Here is a 23,977-nt window from a genome sequence, read left to right as displayed (position 1 = left end):
CCATGTTACCTGTCATCTGCCAGTACTCACAACCTTCCTACAGTGGCTGCCTAGACAGAAATTTCATCAGGAACTGCCTTAACTCTACCGGGAATGAATGATGATCTTAGAGGTGCCATCTGGCAGGCAGAAGGCCCAAGTCATTTGAAAATTTGTCCTCATGGAGTTAATTAGCAGTGGTTAGTGGCTTGGCAGAAACTCTGTGGGGAAAGTACTAACTTCACTGAGGATACTCCCATGATCCCATGAGAGAGAATAAAATGTGGTGGCAAGGAAAATGGACTTCAGTTTTTTTCTTGTATATTCTCTGTGGACCGTATTCACCAATCTTTCAGGGGTCTGGAATAAAGGTACAGGCCCTGTTGGTATTGCTATACTAACCCCAAATTAAAGTTGGATTTCATTTGGGAAACTAAGGAAGTCTAAAATTGATTTTTTGATATTATCTTATCCCCTTAAGAGTTAATGTTTCCATAATTACCATGTATCAGTCACTGTAATAAGCACATGCTACTTCATCCTAGCAACAGCACTTAGAGGTTTGTGTGCTATGCCTCTTTCACCAAGAAACAGAAGTTAGTAAATGGTGGTCTAGGATTTGAACTAGTTGTGTCTGATTCCAGCCAGGGCTTTTTATTATTATTTCTAAGCAATAACCATTATGATTATGAAATTTTGTCATTAAAAAAATACTCTGAATTGAGGAGAATTTGTGAAGCCAACAGGGTCTCTGAACAAAGGCAGAGGTTGTAGGTGTTGGTGATTGTTCATCAGAGCAAATATGCATGTATGTCTATCCAAAAGGATATGGTCATCTTTTGGCATATTATGCTTAGAATGTAAGGTTTTAAAAATACTCTCAGTGCCCATGGGGAGTTATTTGGTAATAGGTAATAGGATGTCCGGGTTCTGTTAGAATTCTGAAAGAGCTTCAGAACATAACATTGTTCCATCAAATCCTACACTCAGGAAAGCATGTGATTGAGATTCCTTAATATACTGGCAAGTCAATGTAGTGTCTCTTTTGGAGGTGTTGTATTTGAATTAACTTTATTTCAAATTGTAAACTGAATCCCTTTAGAGGTTTTAGTCATTCTTGAGCAAGTAAGGGAAGTATTTTTTTTCTTCAGTTGAGGGCTTTTATATGAAGTATGGTGATTCTATTAATTATAAGGATGATAAGACTAACATATGTTTTTGGTAAATAAAGGCATTACTTTGGACATTTCTGAACATATTATAGTAAAAAGAAATTCACACATGCTCGTAGAATGGGGCTCTGCCAGGTCAGGACTGTCTAAAAGGTTAGTTTGATAGTTAATGCTCCAGATTAATCAATTAAAAATCAAAAGGTGTCATTCATGGTGGCTCACGCCTGTAACCCTAAGTGCTTTGGTGGACGCTGAAGTGGGAGGATTGCTTGAGGCCAGGAGTTTAAAACCAGCTTGTGCAACATAGTGAAACCCTGCCTCTACAAAAATTGTATAACTTAGCCAGGTTTGGTGGTGTGCTTGTAGTCCCAGCTACTTGAGGAGGGTGGGAGGATTGCTTGAACCCAAGAGTTCAAGCCTGCAGCGAACTGTGATTGTGCCACTGTACTATAGCCAGGGCAATAGAACAAGACCCTGTGTCTGCCCTCTCCCCTACCCCTAGAATTTTCAAGATATCATTCAGTTTGATGATACTTCTGTCTCATCTTGAAAATAATTACATATTACTGAAACGTAACTAGGTAGTTGTCATAACATAAAATAAGAATGCTACTCTTTATGATAAAGTACAAGGATGTGTCTTTTGCCTTTGGGTACTTCTAGAAACCAATCTGAATTTTACACCAAGATCCTAACACTTGCCAGAACACTGAAAGATAAATTAAGAGCCCATCATCCAACCATCCATTAGAATGATGAACAAAATTATCCAGTTATTTGTCATAATACCATGCCATTTATATAAAAAACTATGGTTCATTATTGTAGTTTTGTGAGAAAAGAAGCATGAGTGAAAGGGGCATTTTTTCAACTTTTTGTTAATAAACGAGGAAATTGTCTTGGACAGTTGGGACTTGCTAAATGATGAGCTCTACCTGTGATGTGGTGTGTTGTTGTAAGCATATAGACTTGACATGTGCGCATTCTGTAGTCACTGTGTTAGAAAGAGTACGGTTTAATAGAAAGAGCCGTTGGCCTTTGACTTTGGAATTTGAATGATGGAGTGATTTCTGTGTGCCACTTTGCTGAGTGTTTTTTTTTTCTCCCAAATACTTTATCCTATTTAACTGTTGAAGTGTTAACTTCTGTTAACTTCTGTTGAAGTGTTAACTCTGTAGGAAGTGTTACTGTCTACTTGTACAGATAGGGACACTGAGGTTTCAGAAGGTTAAATAATTTCAACAAGGTCACAGAACCAGTTAACTGGCAGCTCTAGAAGTTTGTAAAATTCATTAGTCTTGTTGAGGGTTGTTAGATTGCTTATTTACTGAGATTCTTTTAAGGAATTTTTTATTTAAGTTGGAGAAACAAAGATATTTTTACTTGCTTACTTGCTAGCATAAAAATCTTGGTTTACTTTTTGAAAGAACAGCAGGCACCATTGAAACATTGTGTTGTGGCTGGGTTGTTTTCTGTCTTCTTCATCAGGATGTAGTATTGGGAGTATTTAAATAATATTTTAAACTTTACAAAAATGTCTGAGTAATAGTGATTGTATTCTCTAGAATCCCTCCGTTTATTTAAAATTGTTTAGCCTTCTCTAAGTGCTTTGCCTGTGGTTGGTATTTATTAAAATACTAATAAATATAGATTTCAAAATAGTATTTTAATGTCAGCTGACTAAAAATATAATTTTAGGATTCTTTTAGATAAATTAACTATGTAGGGAAAAAATGACTCCTACTTGTTGCTAGCTTATTAAACAGTCCTTATTTAGAGTAGTTATGGAAAAGACAGGTAAAGGGTAACAGCAGAATAGCCAAGAACCTAACAAACTGCCAGGCATTTTGGTGAAAGGATATTGGAGCAATTGAGTCTGGCATTTATATCTCATGGCAAAAATTGCACATTTATGGTACTGGTGCAAAAATAGACACATAGATGAATAGAAGAGAATAGAGATCTCAGAAATAAGACCACACACCTACAACCATCTGATCTTCAACATACTGATAAAAGCAAGCAAAGGATTCCCTATTTAATAAATGGTGCTTGAAAAACTGGCTAGCCATATGCAGAAAATTGAAACTGGATTCCTTCCTTACACCTTATACAAAAATTAGCTGAAGATGGATTATGACTTAAACTTAAAATCCAAAAGTATAAAAATCCTAGAAGAAAATCTAGGAAGTACCATTCAGGACATAGGCATGGGCAAAGATTTAATGACGAAAACATCAAAAGCAATTGTAATAAAAGCAAAAATTTACAAATAGGACCTAATTAAAATAAAGAACTTCTGCACAGCAAAAGAAACTATCATTGGAGTGAACAGACCACCTACAGAATGGGAGAAAATTTTTGCAATCTATCCATCTGACAAAGTTGTAATATCTAGAATCTACAAGGAACTTTTTACAAGAAAAAACCAAACCCGTCAAAAAGTGGGCAAAGGACACAAACAGACACTTCTCAAAAGAAGACATTTATATGGTCAGCAAACATGTGTGAAGAAGCTCAACATCACTGATCATTAGAGAAATGCAAATCAAAGCCAAAATGAGATACCATCTCATGCCAGTCAGAATTGCGATTATTAAAAAGTTAGGAAACAACAATTGCTGGCAAGGATGTGGAGAAACAGGAACGATTTTACACTGTTGGTGGGAATGTAAATTAGGTCAACCATTGTGGAAGACAGTGTGGCAATTCCTCAGAGATCTAGAACCAGAATAACATTTGACCCAGCAATCCCATTACTGGATATATACCCAAAGGAATGTAAATCATCCTATTATAAATATATATGTATGCATATGTTCATTGCGGTACTGTTCACAATAGCAAAGATGTGGAATCAACCCAACCCAAATGCTGGATAAAGAAAATGTGGTACATATACATCATGGAATACTATGCAGTCATAAAAAGGAACTAGATCATGTTTTTTGCAGGGGCATGGATGGAGCTGGAAGCCATTATCCTCAGCAAACTAACACAGGAACAGAAAACCAAACACCACATGTTCTCACTTACAAGTAGGAGCTGAACAATGAGAACACATGAACACAGGGAGGGGAACAACACTGGGGCCTGTCAGGGAAGTGGGGAAAGGGGAACATCAGGATAAATAGCTAATACATGTGGTACTTAATACATAGGCGATGGGTTGATAAGTGGAGCAAACCACCGTGGCACGTGTTTACCTATGTAACAAACCTGCACGTCCTGCATATGTATCCTAGAACTTAAAATAAAAAATTCTTAAAAAGAGACACACACGGACATATCAAAACTTTGTGTGCAACAACAATGACAACAAAAAGAAAATTTAGCATTTGCTTACATTTTATGAAGCCTCAGAAAGGAGACGAGATTGTTAATCTTTCCTAGGCTGGAAATTAACCTTGGGATATTACAGAGTAGTGTGCCTTTACATGACTTGCCTTAGGAAGAGAATAACAGATAGTCTAAGGATGGGTTAGACACTATTTGCCTTTCAAAAACATTTTAAAATTTTGTATTGAACTCATATATTGTTGGACCACTTTTCTTGCAGAGCTTGAATGACTAGAGAACTATCTAGTCTAGTATGCAAAGCTTTACCCTTGTGTCAAACATTTTCTTAGACACTAGAGCTTTAAAACAGATATAAAGCACTCTTATAGCTTAAATTTTAAAACATAAAGTGCTAAAATGTTGAGTCTGCAGAATCAGTATGATTAAATTATCTTTTGTAGGTATATTTAGCTCAGTAATTTATTTTTTCTTTAGTAAATTGGAGGAAGGAGGGGGAGAATTGAATGAAAATGATATACAAAGACAGAAACATTATTTTATGTTTCCTGTTTACTGAAAACTTCAGATGATCTTTTTATTTTTTAATTTTGAGACAGAGTCTTGCTCTGTCACCCAGGCTGGAGTGCAATGGTGCCATCTTGGCTCACTGCAACCTCTACCTCCATATTCAAGTGATTCTCGTGCCTCAGTTTCCTGAGTAGCTGGGACTACAGGTGTGTATCATCATGCCCAGCTATTTTTTGTATTTTTAGTAGATACCAGGTTTCGCCATGTTGATTGGTCAGACTGATCTAGAGCTCCTGGCTTCAAGTGTTCTGCCCACTTTGGCCTCCCAAAGTTCTGGGATTACAGGCACGAACCACTGTGCCCCACCCAAGTGATTTTTTAAAAACCAGCCTGAATTCTCTTGATTTTTGACTCCCATTTCAACTGATTGAATATGTATTTGGATTTCATATAAAGATCCAATTTTTGGTTTTAGACTTAAAATCGTTTATTTCTTAAATTGCATTCTTTCTTGATGTCGTCTTATATCCCTCTTTATTGTGATTTTCATCCTTACATACTTTAAAAAGTACCAGGCACAATTTCAATGATCTAGAAGACTCAGAGATCTCCAGGGAAACACTAATACTCCACTGAGATTAAGGGAAGCAGCCTTGCTAGGGTGGATTTGCTCTCTGTTAGCTTATGCCTCTGTTAAAATTATCCTTAGTATTCAGTGTTGATCCTAAATGTCTGGGTTTTTTTGATCTCTTGGGAAACAGTGACAGCCTTAGTTCCTTGGTGGTTGTCCTAATCTTCAGTCCCTTTGTCCATTAGTAAAAGTGTGCCCTGTGTATCCTGTTCCCTGTAGAACTGTCTGCCCACACTGTCTTCTAGTCTTCCCTCATTCCTGCGAGCCTGCCCTCATGTCCCTGTGAGTAGGTGGGCAACATAATGCTTGGTGGCAGCCACAGAGGAACCACAGAGAGAGTGCCCAACATGGTCCTGGCCCACCCTGGGCACCCAGGAACTATCTGTTGAACAAATGCCAGAAAACATCTATGTATGCAGCCAAGGGGAAGTCTGCTGAGTGTGCCAGACTGAGCTTGATGGGCTGTGCCGATGACCTAGCGAAACATAGTTCATAGTCCTTTTCCCTCAGGAAAACAGTGATTGAGTTGTCAAATACTTCAAATAGTGAGTTATCATGAATCCAATAAGGCATTTTCTTTAAACTGCTATTTCATATGTGATCTTGTGTTATCTCTTCAACACTTTAAACTTTTATAAAAGTAATTGAATTGAGAAATTAAAAATAAAATTCAGTGAAAACGAATAACAAAAATTAAGAAATAAATAAGGTGTAAAATCTCTGAAGAACGACAGATTGATTATTAATCTTTATTCATAAACTGTTGTTAGTAGCTAAGTTACCATTGGTTGCTAACATTTGTAAACACAGCCCCATGTCTGTTATAATGTTAACTGCTGAAGTGTGTTTCCATTTGAAATTTACAGCTGTCCAGGGCTGTAGTACTGTTAGCTCAGCTTTACAACCGAGAAAATTGATGCTCAGAGGGCTGAAGTACCTTCCCCAGTTTATACACTGAGCCCATATTAGACTCGGAGTTTGAAACCATGGCTGTTTAATGCCAAAGCTCCAGGCCTCCAGCCACTAAACCACTTCTTCTCCAACCTTATCAATATGTGGGTTTCCCATGGGGAATTTTTGTTGTCCCATCCCTGTTATTTGGGGGTTGCTTTTCTTCATTGTTAATCAGTGTGTGTATAAATAATATAAATTAATTTTAGTTTGAGCACTGAATTGGGAAGCTAAAGCTCGTAATTCTAATTCTTGGCTTAGTTTCTTAATTTATCTGGGCTTTGTTTGACGCCTCCTATGAAATGTAAGAACCAGCCAGGCGAGGTGCTCATGCCTGTAATCCTAACACTTTGAGAGGCCAAGGGAGACGGATTGCTTGAGCTCAAGAGTTCAAGACCAGCCTGGGCCTCACGGCAAAACCCTGCCTCTACAAAAAATACAGAAATTAGCTCGGCCTGGTGGCACATGTCTGCAGTCCCAGCTACTTGGCGGGGCTGGGATCACTTCAGCCTAGGAGGTAGAGGCTGCAGTGAGCCGAGATCGTGCCACTGCCCTTCAGCCTGGATGATAAAGTAAGACTCTTTCTCGAATGAATGAATGAATGAAAGAATAAACAAATAAACAAAATGTAAGAGCCATGGGTAAATCAGTGGTTTTTCTTACCCCCAATGCATCTAACACAACATTAATTAGTAATAGTATTTTCTGTAGCATTAATTTTTACTTCTTTGAAATAAAGGATTATACCAGATTTTGAGAGACTGGGACAGTGATTCTGATAGGTTACACTCTTTTATCCCCACCTGACATACAAAAAAGTTACCAAGCAATTTTGAGATCTATTTTTGTGTCTGCTGACATAACAAGTAGAAATTTTCCCATCTTTCCACTACCTTTTCCATTTACTGCTCTTTCAGTTTGGGGGATTATCTGGCTGTTCTGTTCTTTATGTGTCTCTAACTTGCTGTCATTTACCGTCCTCTGGATCATTTGCAAAGTCTGATCCAGAGATCTCTGGGAGTCCCTGAGATCCCTTTAGGAGAGAGGTGGTAAAGTCAAAACTATTTTCATAATGATGATACTTAAACATTATTTGTCTTTTTCACTTTCATTCTCTCAAGAGCATATGGGGGGCTTTCTAAAGTCTATATGATGTGTGATATTGCAATAGAAACATTCGAGGATCTGCTGTTCTACTGTTAAGTCAGACATTCAATAGATTTATAAAAATATAAGACAATACCACTGTTCTCACTAATTTTTTTTGTTTTGAAAATATATTTTTCATAACAGTTTTTTAATTGTTTTAATTGATGGGTTTCGGTTTCCACTACATTATTTTCAAAGATTAAATCTTAGTTACCTTCTTAAATGCATTCATTTTATCTCTGTCCCCACACTTAGCAGACATATGAATTTATAATGAAAAGTTTTAAGATGAAGATAAAGATAATTCTTGGGAGATAATCCTTAAAGATATAGGGTAAAGTGTTTAAGAAGTAACAGAAAGAAAGTAAAAGGAGGCAGAGAAATAGCCATTGGAAGGAGGTGACGGGGGCTGATGGTCTGCAGGTGTCCCTGGGCAGAGAATGTTCCCACCCATCTTGCTCTGCTCATTTCTGCACCCACCCCAGCATACCTAACGCCACACTTATCTTGGCCTCAGATCTCTTCCTTGCTGATGCTTTCTTTGGCATCATTCTCTCTCTAAGCTGCCCAGGTAACTGTAACTGGAATAAATCCTCCCTTCTTCCTTCTTACCTCCACATCTAGCCACCACCAAGAACTGTCTGTGCTTCAGTTTCTTGAGTTGTTTTGAGCACTTAACAATTATAAAGCATTGAAAGCAGCCGGGGAATGTGGTAAGCACTCAGTGGATGGGGTGACCCTTAGCTCTTATTACTGCTCAACCCATGTCAAAGCTGCTGTTGGTCTTCAGCTTCACCCATTTCTGCTGTTTACCATCTGGTACCTGCATCTCACATTACTCTGCCAGCCAGTCCCTCTGGCCTCTGGTCTGTGCTGTGCTCTGTTGCTCAGATGATTTTTACAGTACTGTATCTGTCTGACCATGCCTCTTTTCTGCTTCAAACTCTCTTGGCTCCTGTTAGCTTGGCAGCTTTGCAGCGCCCATTGTGACTGCCCCTGCCTTCTTTTCCACTCAGTTCACAGCACTCAATCCTTGACTGAGGCAGGCCCAGACATAATGAACCATTTGTAGTAGTGCACACATGCTCCGCTGTTTGACACTTGGTTCCTTTGTATTTTCAGGGAGCCCCCTGCCCCCAACATGAATTCCGGCTGGTCTTTCAGAGCCCTGTTGACCTGTGACCTCTGTGGTGAGGCCCTTTCCCCCTTTTCTTAATAAAATGAGTCAGCCTTCTACTCTACGTTGACTTTTCTACCTAGAGTTGTACCTTACCTTGTACATCTTGTATACTTCACGTATTGCACTGTATTTCTCATACTTGGTTTAATACTGCAGGTGGTTTAATATTGCAGGTAGCCAGGGTGTGGTGCTGTGTGCCTGTAGTCCCAGGTATGCAGGAGGCTGAGGTAGGGGAGTTGCTTGAACCCAGGAGGTCAAGGCTTCAGTGAGCCATGTTCATACCACCATACTCCTGACAGAATGAGACCCTGTCTCAAAGCAGACAAAACAAAACAAAAAAACCACCCCAAAAAAACTTGCTGTTAAGATCCAGACTTTAGAGCCACACTGCCTTCTCATCCTTGCTCACCTGCCCAGTAGCTTTGTCACATTATCCAAGTTACCCTCTCTATGCTCAGTTTTCTCATTTTTAAATTGGAGTAAAAATAATACCTACTTCATAAGGTTGTCGTGAAGATTAAATGAAATGCTGTATTTTATTGAACATGAGATGTCATTGATGGTAAGATGTACCCTTATTTTTTGTCCCACTAAAAAGTTTACATGCCATCAATTATGAGAGGATTCTTGATTTCAGGGATGTTAAAATGTGAAAACATACATGTATTATATTCAGTGGAGTGGCCACATGTAAGTGAGCCCCTACACATTTGCCTTTGCCTCCTGTACTGGACTTAAAACCCAGGATGGGGACTGTGAGTCTCATTCAATATTGTGTCCTCAGAACCCTGCCAGACAATTTTAGAGTATTAAAATGTATATTCTAAAAGAACTGATAACAGACTGTGCTCACAAGCTAACCATTTTCTCCTATCTGCAATCAAAGAGCAGGCTGTAGAGTATACCTTTCTTCTAGGGCCTAATTCTAAGAGGCTACCACCAGCTCATCTGTTGCTCAACCAGGGCGGTGTCTTCATCCTGTTCCCACTTACTGGTTCAGTTGTGTTATGAACCAAAATATGGGATGTAAAGAACTGTAACCCACATAGTCTATCTTGTTGCCCTTGCTTTTAAGTGGTTTACAGAATAATTTGAATTACTTTTTTTCTTTTCCTACTTTCCACCTAAAGGTTTTTTCTCCCAAAGTCAAATAAAAGAATGATGAGTGGGCCGGGCGCGGTGGCTCAAGCCTGTAATCCCAGCACTTTGGGAGGCCGAGGCGGGTGGATCACGAGGTCAAGAGATCGAGACCATCCTGGCCAACATGGTGAAACCCCGTCTCTACCAAAAATACAAAAAATGAGCTGGGCATGGTAGCGCGTGCCTGTAATCCCAGCTACTCAGGAGGCTGAGGCAGGAGAATTGCCTGAACCCAGGAGGCGGAGGTTGCGGTGAGCTGAGATCGCGCCATTGCACTCCAGCCTGGGTAACAAGAGCGAAACTCCCTCTCATAAAAAAAAAAAAAAAAAAAAAAAAAAAAAAAAGAATGATGAGTGATCTTGTGTACGGGCACTGGCGGAGATCTGGACAGTAGCACCCTTTATTAAAATGTGGCTTCTGAGGAACAGTCAATGATAGGTTCTAATCTTGGTGTAAAAACCAAGATCTTGGCTTTGGAGGTGTGAGAGGGATGATATGAAGTTTTTTCCAAAGAGTCCTGGTTTTATTAGGGACTAGAATAGGCTGAAATCTGGATGTGTTTTTGTGGATAATTGTCTTTCTCAGTTGCTCCACAATTCTGCCATTACCTTGGTAGTTTTTGATATTACTAAAAAGCTTTAATTTTTTAAATGTATACTTATTGAGATACTAGGAGAGGTTAAATTGGGAACTATTAATCAGGTGATGTGTTGAAGGTCTTAAATCTTCATGTAAACTGAAATATTATTCTTTGTATTTTGAAAGATAAAATAAATTTGCTTAATACCAACAACCAAAAACCAATTTATTTGTATATTTTGGCTAACTTTGAAAATTTTCTTTGTGAAGAACAGTTAAGTGACTTTATTATCTTACTGAACCAGGTGTGGGAACAAAAGTTAGATATGGTTAATAAAAAAGGCTGAACAATAGTTGGGTAGGGGGTTTCGTTCATTTTTGTCATCTGTAAACAAAATGAGAATAGGAAAGAATCGAGTGACTTCATGTATCAGTGTCACTATTTGTGTCTGGTATAGTGAATACATTGAAGCTCCTTTCCTCTTTCTTATGAATAGGGCTTTGTAAAAGAACAAACAGAATCCCTCGAGACTTTTCTGTAATTCATTGAGATCCCTTTGTTCTGACTAAGAGAACACCTGGTCAAAAGAGACAGGGCAGATCACCAAGCAAGCCCACACTTCGTAGAACAGCAGACTTTTTATTGAGGATCATAAGATTATGTGCAGGTCTCTAGGAAGGAAGGAAGTGGGTGTTCTGGTCACCAGACACCAGAATCTGGTGTCTCTATATTCAAGGAAAAGCCTAGTAAGGCTATTAATCAGTGAAATGAGATCCTAGAGAGAGGGTTAATTTGCCTTACAGAAGACCCCAAGTGTTCTAACGTTGAGTCGGAAGAAAAGGAGGGACTTCTGAATCTTGTGTGAAGATGGCATGACTGTCTTGTGCTGACAAAACAGGTGGTTTAAAATTCTTTTTCTGTTCAACTAGCAAATATAGAGATGATTTCTCATTTAAAGAACTCAGTTTACTCTTCCTAGTGAAGGTTGGCTGTTTGTTCTTACTACCAGCACTTTACTAGTTGTAGATGTTTCTGATTTTCTGGATCTATGTTGGAACCCTAGTTTACCTCCCACAGAAATAATATTTCCTTGCTGGTCTACAAAAAATCCATTTTAATTGATGTACCTGCCAGCTATTAAATAGTGAAGAGGTCAGTAAATGTTCTCTCTGCTGAAATAGCTGTAAAACTGGATGAACTCGTGAAAAACACTTTTGGGCTCTGGAGATTGACCAAAAGCAAGGAACAATTTGAGAAGCATTAATTCTTAAAAAAAAACTTCTGACTTTTAGATAAGAACAGTGGGAATTGATGGTATTCTGGCCTGGAGTTATCCTGTTCCTAATCCCTTGGCAAAGTAACGCTGCCAGGGTGTCAACCTGATGGGTTCTTCTTGACTGCTGCCCAGAAAAACCAATGCACCGAGAACAGCAGGTATTGCTGTAATGAAAGAGTTTAATAATTGCAGGGCCAGCCAAGCAGAGGGACAGAGAAGGTAGTTTGCAAATCTACCTTTCTGAGAATTCAAGTTAAGGGTGCTTTGGTTGGCAGGGGCCTGGAGAACTGAAACAATTGACTGGGGATGAAATCACAGGGATGTCTAAAACTCTCTCTGCATAGCTGAGTCAGTTCCTGGGAGAAGGTCTCAGGTGGTGTCTCTTGATCTGCCGAAATGCTAACTCTGGAAGAAAAATATCTCAAAAGCCAGTTCTTTAGGTTTCACAATAGTGATGTTATCTGTAGGAGTAGTTGAGGAAGTTATAAATATTGTAACCCCTGGTTACATGATTCTGAAGCAGTTAGCAATTTAGAGAAAAGCAAGCTAAGCAACGGCAGGTCATGGTTTAGATGTGCCTATCCTTTAGCAAAGTTGTAGTCCCTACCATAATTCTAACATTGTGACCTTTTGTTAATCTTTACAAATATGGTTTCAACTTTTGAACAAGGGTGGGATCAGTTCAAGGAAAGGACTATTATAACCCTGGCACCAAGAATGAGCAAAAGCAGTTTAGTCTGACAGAAGCAAGCTGGAGTCAGTTATGTCAGATCTCCCTTATCACTATAATTTTTGCAAAGTTGGTTTCAAGGGCAAGGCTGGCCATCAAAACCAGCGAACTTGATATGGAGTGAAAGGCAGAGAACCCTATGCAGTAGCTAACAGAGAATGCCTCCAGCTCTCCTATCCTAAGGATGTGGTCCATCATTTAACAGGGAGATCTTGGAAGTGAGAGAGCCATCAAGGGACTTGATAAAATCTCCACACACACCTGGCTAACTGGAGGCTGTGTTCAGCACAGAGGAGGCCTGAGAGGGCCTGGGGGAAAGTAAGAGCTGGGGTTGACTGGAGAAAGGATGGAACTTTGAATGAGCTCTCTTACTAGCTTAAGGTGTTTGAGCATAAGCTCTGACTAATCATTGACTAACAACTCAGATATGCAGACACAGGGGGCAACCTCTAGAATGAGGCTAAAAAATAACACTGAGGCTTTAAAAAACTGAGTAGAGACATCAGCTGCTGCATCAACTCTCACCACGAGTGAGAAAGATTCAGCAGATTAACTTCAAGCTAAGAAACAAAAACAGCACAGCAGTGCTCAAGAAAAAGACCATTAAATGCAGAGCTGCAGTAATGTATTATCTAACATGTCCAGTTTAAAAAATTATGAGAAACAGGGAAAAAAAGCAGTCAATCGAAACTACTTCTAAACAGATCCAGATGTTGGATTTGCCAGACCAAAAAACTACCATAAATACACTTAAAAAATTAAGGAGGATCATGACTTAACAAATAGGGAATGTCAATAAAGAAATGGAAAGAGGCCGGGCGCGGTGGCTCAAGCCTGTAATCCCAGCACTTTGGGAGGCCGAGGCGGGTGGATCATGAGGTCAAGAGATCGAGACCATCCTGGTCAACATAGTGAAACCCCGTCTCTACTAGAAATTAAAAAAAAAAAAAATTAGCTGGGCATGGTGGCACGTGCCTGTAATCCTAGCTACTCAGGAAGCTGAGGCAGGAGAATTGCCTGAACCCAGGAGGCGGAGGTTGCGGTGAGCCGAGATCGCGCCATTGCACTCCAGCCTGGGTAACAAGAGCGAAACTCCGTCTCAAAAAAAAAAAAAAAAGAAATGGAAACAAATGAAAGTCCTACTATTGAAAAGTAATTAACCAAAATGAAAAATTCACAATAAGTGCTACATAGTGATTTGCAATGGTCAAAGAATCAGTGAACTTCAGGGTATATCAAAGGTATTAGCCAATCTGATGAGAAAGGGTATAAAAAATATTGAAGAAAAATAAATAAAACTTCAGAGACCTATGGGATAACATCCCATGCACCAACATATGGTTAATGGGAGTTCTGAAAGATAGGGAGAGAGAAAGGGACAGAAGCATTTAGGAAATGATGTCCTTTGATATCCCAAATTTGAAGTAAAATATTAATCTATGGATCCCAGAAGTTCAATAGACTTCAGGTAAGATAAACACAAACAGAGCTTCACTAAGTCATACTACGAAAGACAAAGATGATGAGAACATCTTGAAAGCAGTGAGAGAAACTTGTTATTGAGAAAGCAATGATAAAGTTATTATCAGAACAACGAAGGCCAGAAGGAAATAGAATGGCATATTTGAAATGCTGAAGGAAAAATTTTCAACCATAAGTTCTATATCCAGCAAAATTATCCTTCAAAAATGAAGGTTTAGTAAAGACATCCCAGATAAAGGCTTGCTTTTTAAAGAAATTCCAAAGGAAGTCCTTCTTCAGGTTGAAAGGAAGTGCAAAGGAAGCAATGAGAAGCTCCAGAAATGATGAATAGGTGGGTAAATACGGAAGTCTATATGCATCTCTCTTTTCTTAATTTTTTAAAGGACATAAGGGTGTTTAAAACAATAAGTTATAATACCAATTTACAATACTAATAATTTACAATACCAATATAATATTGATATTGTAAAATATGTAGATGCCTTATATATGACAGTGATAGCTCAAAGGATGATGGAGAAAATGAAGCTACATTGGAGCAGGCTTGCCATATTTTATCAGTTAAGTCATTATTAATCTGAAATAGATGTGATGAAATGAGACACATGGTAATCCCTAGAGCAATCACTAAATAACTAAAAGGTATACATTGAAAGAATCAACAGAGGAATTAAAATAGTTCAATACCAAATATTTGTTTAATACAAAAGAAGGCACTAAAGGAGGAGCAAAAAAGGCCTGAGACTTAGCTAAAACAAAGAGCAAAATGGCAGATTAAATCTAACCAAATAAATACAGTAAATGTCAATCGAAAGTCAGAAGTTGTCAGATTGGATAAAAAAGGTCTAACCATATGTTCTCTACAAGAGAAACACTTTAACGACATGAATAGGTTGAAGGTAAAAGAGTGGAAAAGATATAAGCCATGTGAACACAAACCAAATGAGTATTGGAATAGCCACACTCAGGACTCTCAGGACTAATAAATGAGGCTGGCAAGGTTGCAGTTTCTAAGACCAGTGTACAGAATCCATTACATTTCTATATACTATAAATTCAGAGTCCAGAAATGCAGATACAAAAACAATTTCATTCACAGCAGCATCAAAAAGAATAAAATACTTAGGAATAAATTTAATAAAAGAATTGCAATTGCACTTGAAAACTATAAAACATTCCTGAGAGAAAGAAGATTAAATGGAGAAGTATTTTATATTTATGAGTTGGAAGACTTTACATTGTTAAGATGGCATTTCTTCACAAATTCATCTACGGATTTAATGCAATTTCTAACAGAAACACTGAGAGGCTTTTTGGGGTAGAAATTGATAAGCTTTTCCTAAAATTTTATGGAAATACTAAGGACCTTAAATCACCAAGATAATTTTGAAAAAGAATAACAAAGTTTGAGGATTTACACTCCTGATTTTCAAACCTAATGCTACTGTGATCAGGACTCTTGTGTTACTGGCATAGGAAAGGCATATGAATCATTGCAACAAAATTGAGAGCTCAGAAATAAACCTTTTTGGTCAGTTGATTTTTGACAAAAGTGCCAAGGCAGTTGGGAAAGGATAGTTTTTTTTTTTTTTTTTTTTTTTTTTTTTTTTTTTTTTTTTTAAATACACAGTGCTAGGACAATCAGGTTTCTATATGCACAGAAATGAGCCTGACCCTTATCTCACATCATACATAAAAATCAACTCAAAATGCATTTTAGTCCTAAATGTAGCAGCTAAACCTATAAAACCTCAGAGACAACATAGGAGAAATTCTCTATGACTTTCAGTTGGGCAAAGACTTCTTAGATATGACAACCAAGGAATAAAAAATTAAAGGAATAAAGAAAAAAGGAATAAAGAAAAAAATTAGCTGGGTGCTGTAGCATATGCCTATAATCCCAGCACTTTGGGAGGCCGAGGAAAGAGGATTGCTTGAGAACAGGAGTTTGAGACTGGCCTGGGCAACATAGTGAGATACCATCTCTAAAAAAAAGTTATTTTTAAGTAGAAAAGTACGCTGGTATGGTGGTACACACCTGTAGTCCTAGCTGCTTGGGAGGCTAAGGCAAGATCACTTGAACCCAGGAGTCCAAGGTACATTGAGCTATAATTATTACCACTGTGCTCCAGCCTTGGAAACAGAACCTGTCTCAAAAAAATTAAAAAATAAATCATAATAAAATAAAAATATTGAATACTTGTATTTCAGAATTTAAAACTTTTGTTCTTTAAAAGACGCCTTTACGAAAGTGAAAAGATAAGCCACAGGAGAAAAATACTTGCATAACGTATGTTTGATACAGGACTTGGATCCAGAAGATACACAGAACTCTTGAAATCAATGCTAAGAAGACAACCCAGTTTAAAGATGGACAGAATTGCTGGTTAGACATTTTATGGCTACTATGCACATTAGAAGATGCTCAAGATCCCTAGTCATTAGGGAATTGCAAGTTAAAACTACAATAAGATACCACTGTATATTCACTAGAATGGATGTAATTTAAAAGACTGGCAATACCCAGCATTAGTGAGGATATGAAGAAACTGGAATCTTCATACATGGCTGTAGGAACATAAAAATTATAGTTATTTTGGAAAACATTTTGGTTGAAAGTTAAACATTAACTTACCATACACTCTGAAAATTCTGTTGTTAGGTTTCTACCCAGGGTAAAAACATTATGTCCACACAGAGTAGCATTATTCATAATAGCCAGAAGCTGCTAGCAGCCTAAATGTTCATCAGCTGGTGAAAGGGTAAAGGAGGGTGGCATGTCTATGCAATGGAATACTATTCAGCAGTTTACAAAGGAACAAACTGCTGATATGCAGCAACATGGACGAACCTCAAGAACATTCCAAGTGGAAGAAGCCCGATACAAAAGACTACATATTGTATTATTTTATTTACATGAGATTCCTAGAAAAGATAGCTCTAGAGACAGAAAATGATCAGTGGGTTGCCTAGGGTTGAGGGTACGATTAGAGATTACTGCAAGTATTTAAGCACAGGGGAACTCTTGGGGCAGTGGTCTTGCAGTGGTAGTCATACAACTCTACACTTTTATTAAAAATTGTTGAAATGTACACTTACAATAAGGGAATTTCATGGTATGTGAATTATACCTCAGTAAAGCTGCTTAATATAAAAAGTGTATTTCAGTGAGGCTTGGAAGCCTTTTAGGCCTGGAGCAGTAACAGCTCCTTAATTCAGTATTCCTTCTGCCTTTCCAGTAGGAACTATAATTCAGGTTAAACAAATATGGGCACACCTGTTTTATTGCACTCCATTTTATTGTGGATCATAGATACTGCCTTTTTTCTTTTTATTAAACAAACAAAGTTTGTGGCATCCCTGCATCCAGCAAATCCATCAGTGGTGGTTTCTGGCAACATGTGTTCACTTTGTGTCTGTGTTACGTTTGATAATTCTCATAATACTTCAAACTTCATTATCTCTGTTACAGTGATCTGAGATCAGTGATCTTTGATGCCACTATTGTAATTGTTTAGGGGCCCTGTGCACTGCCCATTTCCTCTTGAAAATGAATGTAAATGGAGAAAAGATGCAAACTGAACCCTGGGACCCCAGGATAAGAAGGAATCTGCAGAGGAGTTGTACAAAAATGGTTTATTTCCAAATAATTTTTAAATCAGTTTTATTTAATTATGACTTATCTAAAATAAAATAGAGCTGCCTGTTCCATGAGCTTGGACAAATGTATAGACCAGTGTGACTACCACCCTAAATCTAGGTACAGCACATTTCATTTGTCCCAAAAAGTTCCTTTGTGATCCTTTATAATCAGCCCATCCTGTCCTCTGCATCCAATGAGCTGCTTTCTGTCACCGTAGATCAGTTTAGGTTGCTCTAGAATTTCATAGCAATAGAATCCTGCGTTATGTAATCTTTTGTGTCTGACATTTTTTACTCAGCTTAATGTTTACAAAATTCATCCCTGTTGTTGTGTTTAACGGTTTGTTCCTTTTTATTCCATTGTATGAGTATACCTCAATTTATGTATCCTTTGACCTATTAATGGACATTTGAGTTGTTTAAAAATTCAAAAATGGGCTATTAGGAGTAAAACTTCTGAAACATTCTTCAAGTCTCTTTGTTGATACATATGTTTATTGCTCTGGTGTAAATACCTAGGAGAGGAATTGCTGGGGCATCAGATAAAAATATTATAAGCCAATAAGAAATTGTCAAACTTCCCCAAAGTAATTGTGCCATTCTACACTCCCATTGGCAAAGCATGGGAGTGCCAGTTTCTTTCCATTCTTACCAGCAGTTGATGTTCTCAGCCTTTTCCATGGTGATCATTCTGATGGATATAGTGATATTTCATTGTGATTTTAATTTAGATTTCTCTGATGATTGATGATGATAAACTTCTTTTCCTGTGTGATTTGACTAATTGTGTATCTTCTTTTGGGACATTTTGTTTAGATCTGTTGACTGTTGGATTTAATTTTTGTTATAATTCATTTCTATATTTTGGATATAAGTCCTTTGTCAGATAAATTATGAAAACGTTTTTGCAATCTATATTTGCCTTTTTACTTCGTTAGCAGTGACTTTTAAAGAGCAGAACTTTTAAATGTTGATGAAGTGAATTTAATTTTTTAGTTTAGAGCTTTTTATCTTTTACTAAGAAACCTGTGCCTGTCCTTGGGTTATGAAAAGTTTCTCCTAGAAGTTTTACAGTTCTGGTTTTTATGCCTAGATCAATGATCCCTATTGAGTTAATTTTTGTGTATGTTAAGAGACAAGGGTTGAAATTTATTTTTTCTATATGTATATTCATTTGTCCCAGCACTATTTATTGCAAATGCTTTTTCCTTTTGAATTGCAATTTCCATCTATGTATGGCTTTATTTCTGTACTCTTTATTCTGTTCATTGATATATGTGTCTAATGTTAGGCCAGTATCTATCACACTGTCTTGGTTACTGAAGCTTCATACTTAGTCTTGAAATCGGGTAATGTAAGTTCTTTAACTTTTTTATTCTCTTTCAAAAAACACTATAAAACAAAATATACATAGTAAATAGTCTTGGAAAATACAGAGGGGAAGGCAGAATAGAGAGAAAAAAGCCAGTATTCAGATGTGCAAGCCTTTTGTGCAGTTGGGCTACAACCAAAGCCATCTAAGCCTGAGAACCTTGGAGAGTAAACAGTGTAATTTGATTTCATCGTGTTAAAATAAAAACTCATTTGCTAGTTTTTATTTTTATTCCCATCAAGATTTTGAACCTCTTGGTGACATCACATTTTCCTTTTTTGAGAAGAATTTGTTTTTAGTTCTCTGCAGCATTTCTAGTTCATTAATGCCCATAGTTGCTGCTCCCTGGGAATTAGCAATTTCTCTGAACAATTTCCACCTGTATCTAATACCTAAGTGAACAGATATTTTAGATGTGGTTTCAGCTTTTGAAATGAGGCAGCAATTCAACAGTTCTTAATAAGAAAATGTTCTGTTCTGGAACTCTTCAGAAGCTGTGGATTTTATTTTGATATTAGTAATAATCATATCCAGACGCTTTTGACTGTAAAGTGCAGAAATCACAATTTATAGTAGTATGTGAACGGTGTAAACAACAGAGAAAGATTACCTCTTGAAGCCAGAAGTCGTGAGACAAGGTGCACCTCGTTTTCATTAATTCAACAGCTCAGTGTCAATGGGGGCATCAAAACACCAAGTTCTGTTTTTTATTTTGCCATCTCAGCATATTGACTTTGTTCTCAGGCTAGCTCCTCATATGCTAAAGAGAGCCACTGCGCATGTATACGTGCCAATGGCAAGTGTCACACTAAGAGTAAGAAAGGCCTTTTCAAAAGCTCTGTGTCATGCTTCATCACCCGGACCTAAGTTTTATGCCTCCCGTAAACCAGGCAGTTGCAAGGAGGGTGAGATGACAGTGATGGGGTTACAATAGCCAGGATCCATGGAATAGTACACCCACCTTTTAGAAATGAGAAAACCAGGATGCAGAAGAATAGTCACTTTCTAAGATCACATGGGTAGGAATAATAAAAAATGATTGGAGCTGTTACTTAAATCCAGCTCAGGCCCTGTTTATTTGCATGTATACTCTTTTGTTTGAAGACATTCAGTGAAATTCATAAGTGGACTGTGTCACTTAAAATAATTTGTTCATGTACTGGCTTATATGTCTGCTTTCTTTGTTGATATATGAACTTGAAAAATCAAGGGCTTTCCCCTACACCCTTCCTTGCAGTATAATTCAAAAGACAAATTAGCAACAAAAGTTTGATGTGCTTTTGGATGAGTTAGGAGTACAGAGAGTTAAAAAAAAAAAAAAAAAAAAAAACCAACAAAAAACAAAAAACCACCACCTAGAATTCTTTCTCAATTTAGATTGTCCAGAGCCAATGTAGGAGCTCAACAATGCCATTAAAGAAGCAGTTCTCTTCTCTGGTTCTGCCTCTTAGCTGGCCACCTCATGGATACAGGATGGTGGCTACCGCACCCATCAGATCCATATTCTAGGTAGAGAGCATGGCGAAGTGTGAAAAGCCCCACCAGCTCTGTTTGCTTTTTTTAAGGAAAACTATCTAGCACTATGTGATTGAAATACAATGCAAGCCGCAGATGTAATTTAAAACTTTCTATCCGGGCATGGTGGCTCATGCTTGTAATTCCATCACTTTGAGAGGTCAAAGCAGATGAATCACTTGAGGTCAAGAGTTCAAGACCAGCCTGGCCAATATGGTGAAACTGTATCTTTATTAAAATTAGAAAAATTAGCTGAGTGTGATGGTGTGTGCCTGTAGTCCCAGCTGTTTGGGAGGCTGATGTAGGAGAATCACTTGAACCTGGAGGGCAGAGGTTGCAGTAAGCCAAGATTGCTCCACTGCACTCCAGCCTGGGCGCCAGAGTTAGACTCCATCTCAGGAAAAAAAAAAATTTTCAGGTAGGTACAGTTTACAAACTGAAAAAAAGCACATAATATATTTTAGTAGTAACATTTCATTTTACTCAATATTGCCAAAATAGTATCATATCAAACTGTAATCAATGAAAAATATTTTTTTTATACTTAGTCTTCAAAATCTGGGGTGTATTTTACAATTGCAGCTTATCTCGGTTTACACTGGCCACATTTCAAGAGTTCAGTAACCACATGTAGCAAGTAGGGGTATATTGGTAAGTAACAACTAACTGTCTTTCTAGGAAAAAAAGGTATGCATAAATGTACATACATGAGTTTATTCTAAATTTTACAAATTTAACAGACTTTTAGTGCAGAATTTACAAATAATAATGAAAATAGAATATCCTCTATTGTCAATTCTGTATAGCTTGTTGATTCTCGCAAAACACTTTCATTGATTTTATATTTTTCTGAACTCTCACAGTTAATTTATGGCTGCAATTCAACTGTAATTTGACCAAAATGACTATAAATAAATGCTCGATTGCTGTCCAATTTAGTAAAGTAGTTGCTCACATCATTGGCAAATGAATGTATTTCCAACATGAATGTCAGTTAATATTTTTGCTTATGTTATATAAGATGGGTGGGTTTTTTTGTTTTGTTTCATTTTTGCTGTTTATTCCGTACTGGCTACAGTCATGATACACTGTGTCATGGTGCACCCATCACCCAAGCAGTATACACTGCACCGTATTTGTGGTCTTTTATCCCCCACCCCCTTCCCACTCTCAGGGATCCTGGGAGGAAAGGGCATATACTTTCATGTAGGATTCACGTGAACTGTTGGGGCCAGAGGGCTGGCTGTCTTTCAAGATTGCTGCCATCAGTAACATCCCTCCCTGTTGTACAGGTCTGACTCTTTATATCAGAGCTGAAATAAAATTTTTGCTAGGGTTTGGATGTTTGTCTCCTCTAAACTTCATGTAGAAATCTAATGTCTAATGTTGGAGGTGGGACATAATGGGAGGTGTTTGGGTCACGGGGCTGATTCCTCATGAATAGATGAATGCCTTCCCCGGGGGATGAGGAGATGAGTCTGTTCTCACTCCTTGAGAGCTAGTTGTTAAAAAGGGCCTGGCACCTCCTGGCTCTTTCCTCCTTTCCAGTCACATGGTTTCTGCCCACATTGGCTCTCCTTTACCTTCTGCCATTACTGGAAGCAGCCTGAGGTTCTCATCAGAGGCAGAGCCCAATGTTGTAGTCCACTGTTCTGTGCAGTTGGAAGGCCAGCCTACACTCGAAGTGGGCAGAGAGAGACTCCTCCTCTTGACAGGGAGCAGGACAGGCTGCAGAAGAGCCTATTAAATAGGATATACTGTTTCAAGCATCTTTGGAAAGTACAGTCTGCCACATGATTTTTAGAAGTTCAGTTTGATTTCTCAACACTTTATGAATGTGTATCCATATGTGCTATTTTTGTCAGATATAGCAATCATGAATATGTTAGTTTTGTTAAATGTTTGAATTAGGAAGCTTTCCTTCCCTGTTCTTTGCTCGGGAATAATCTAAAATATTATAATTGTTTCTCAAAAGTTTAAAGAACTTTCATAAAACAACCTGAACTGCCTACATGACAAAGATTTTTATTTGGTGAAATGTAATTTTTTATTAAAGTTTTTCCCCCCTTGATTTCTTCTATATGATATATATTTAGAAAGTCCTTCCCCAATTTGGGAACATTTGACTGTTTAGTCATAGTTCCTATTTGTTGTAGTTGTGTATTTTACATGTAATTAGTTAATTCATATAGACTTGTTTTGGTGTGAGATGAAGGCATAGCTTTCTTTTCCCCAGCCAGCTTGTGAACCAGTTAGATGACAAGCCATCTATTCCCGGATAATTTGCACTGCAGCCTTCATCTTATTCAATGTTAAATATTCTGGAGTCTGTTTCTGGGTTTCTGTTCTCTCCTGTTGATACATAAGTTCTTTTTCCCATTCTATGTTTTTAATTGTAACTATATTCCCAGCATCTTAAGTTTTTAGAAATCAGTAAGTGTTCATGGCTATGAAATGTAAGTAAATGCCGCCCGACTCATACTAAGCAGTTACGCTTTTAGACTATTGAGAACAAGGTTTTTTCAAAATTCTATGAAGAATTTGTTTAATATATACCTTAGCCAGATATTGTTGTGCTAACTTTTATGTTCTAGAAAGGCGGAATAAATGGAACACATACTAATCACATATTTATAGCTTGTGACCATGACTTTCAAATATATAAATTGGTATGTGTATGTCTCTCAGAAGAAAATGAATAAAATGAATTTATCATTGAAGGTGATAGTCAAGTAAACTGAAGCATATGCTAGAAAAGAGTTTTCATAATTCATTAAAGAAAGCGGTTTCTAAAGTAGATCTAGTAATATTTAATTTCTGAACCATATCATTTAATTAATAAAGTACTTTAAAACGTGCTCTTTAACAAAATGAGTCTTTTATTTTCATTAACGTAGCTTGTTTTTGTTTTTCAGATACTGCTTTGTGTTTGCTCTGGGATACCTCACAGTGTGCCAAGTCACTCGCGTCTATATCTTTGACTATGGACAATATTCTGCTGATTTTTCAGGGTAAGGTGAAAACTTTGATTTAGTAGCCTGTTTTATCCATTCTAGCAAGGTGGTTAAAGGACAAAATATTATATTTGCATTTAGTAGTTCAAGTGAAAAGCTATTATTAAACATTTCAGTTGAAAATTTCTTTATGAACTTAGAGTTTCCCTCTTCTAAGTAGTCTTTTAAGTACTACAGAAGTCAGTGAGAGCTTTGTTCTGCTTCTTCATACCTAATGGGGCTTCCTTTGGTTCATAGGTACTTGAGCTAGGTCAGTCAGAGTTTCCCAGAGAACACGCTCAAGGATGCATTTTTCTTCTATGCATTTCACCCCTTTGCAGTGTTCTCCATTCAACAGCAGTATTCAGTTGAGTAGTG

At 37.6% G+C, this 23,977-nt stretch overlaps 1 protein-coding gene across 7 annotated transcripts in view; it reads left to right on the top strand.

The window, feature by feature from the left end:
• MBOAT2 (membrane bound glycerophospholipid O-acyltransferase 2) overlaps positions 1 to 23,977 on the top strand; it is a 146,930-nt gene that overhangs the window by 77,751 nt on the left and 45,202 nt on the right. For all 7 annotated transcript variants that reach the window (XM_074393752.1, XM_074393744.1, XM_039461203.2 and 4 more), the window contains one exon: positions 23,522 to 23,617. Coding sequence is in view for 6 of the 7 variants with exons in the window: in XM_074393744.1 (XP_074249845.1) it covers positions 23,522 to 23,617 (96 nt within the window). In the remaining variant the exon portion in view is untranslated. The remainder of the gene's footprint in view (positions 1 to 23,521; positions 23,618 to 23,977) is intronic.

This window comes from Saimiri boliviensis, chromosome 1, assembly GCF_048565385.1.
Source record: "Saimiri boliviensis isolate mSaiBol1 chromosome 1, mSaiBol1.pri, whole genome shotgun sequence".
Classification (NCBI taxonomy): Eukaryota; Metazoa; Chordata; class Mammalia; order Primates; family Cebidae; genus Saimiri; species Saimiri boliviensis.
Note: the sequence above shows the minus strand (reverse complement) of the source record. Positions and strands in the feature narration are given on the sequence as shown.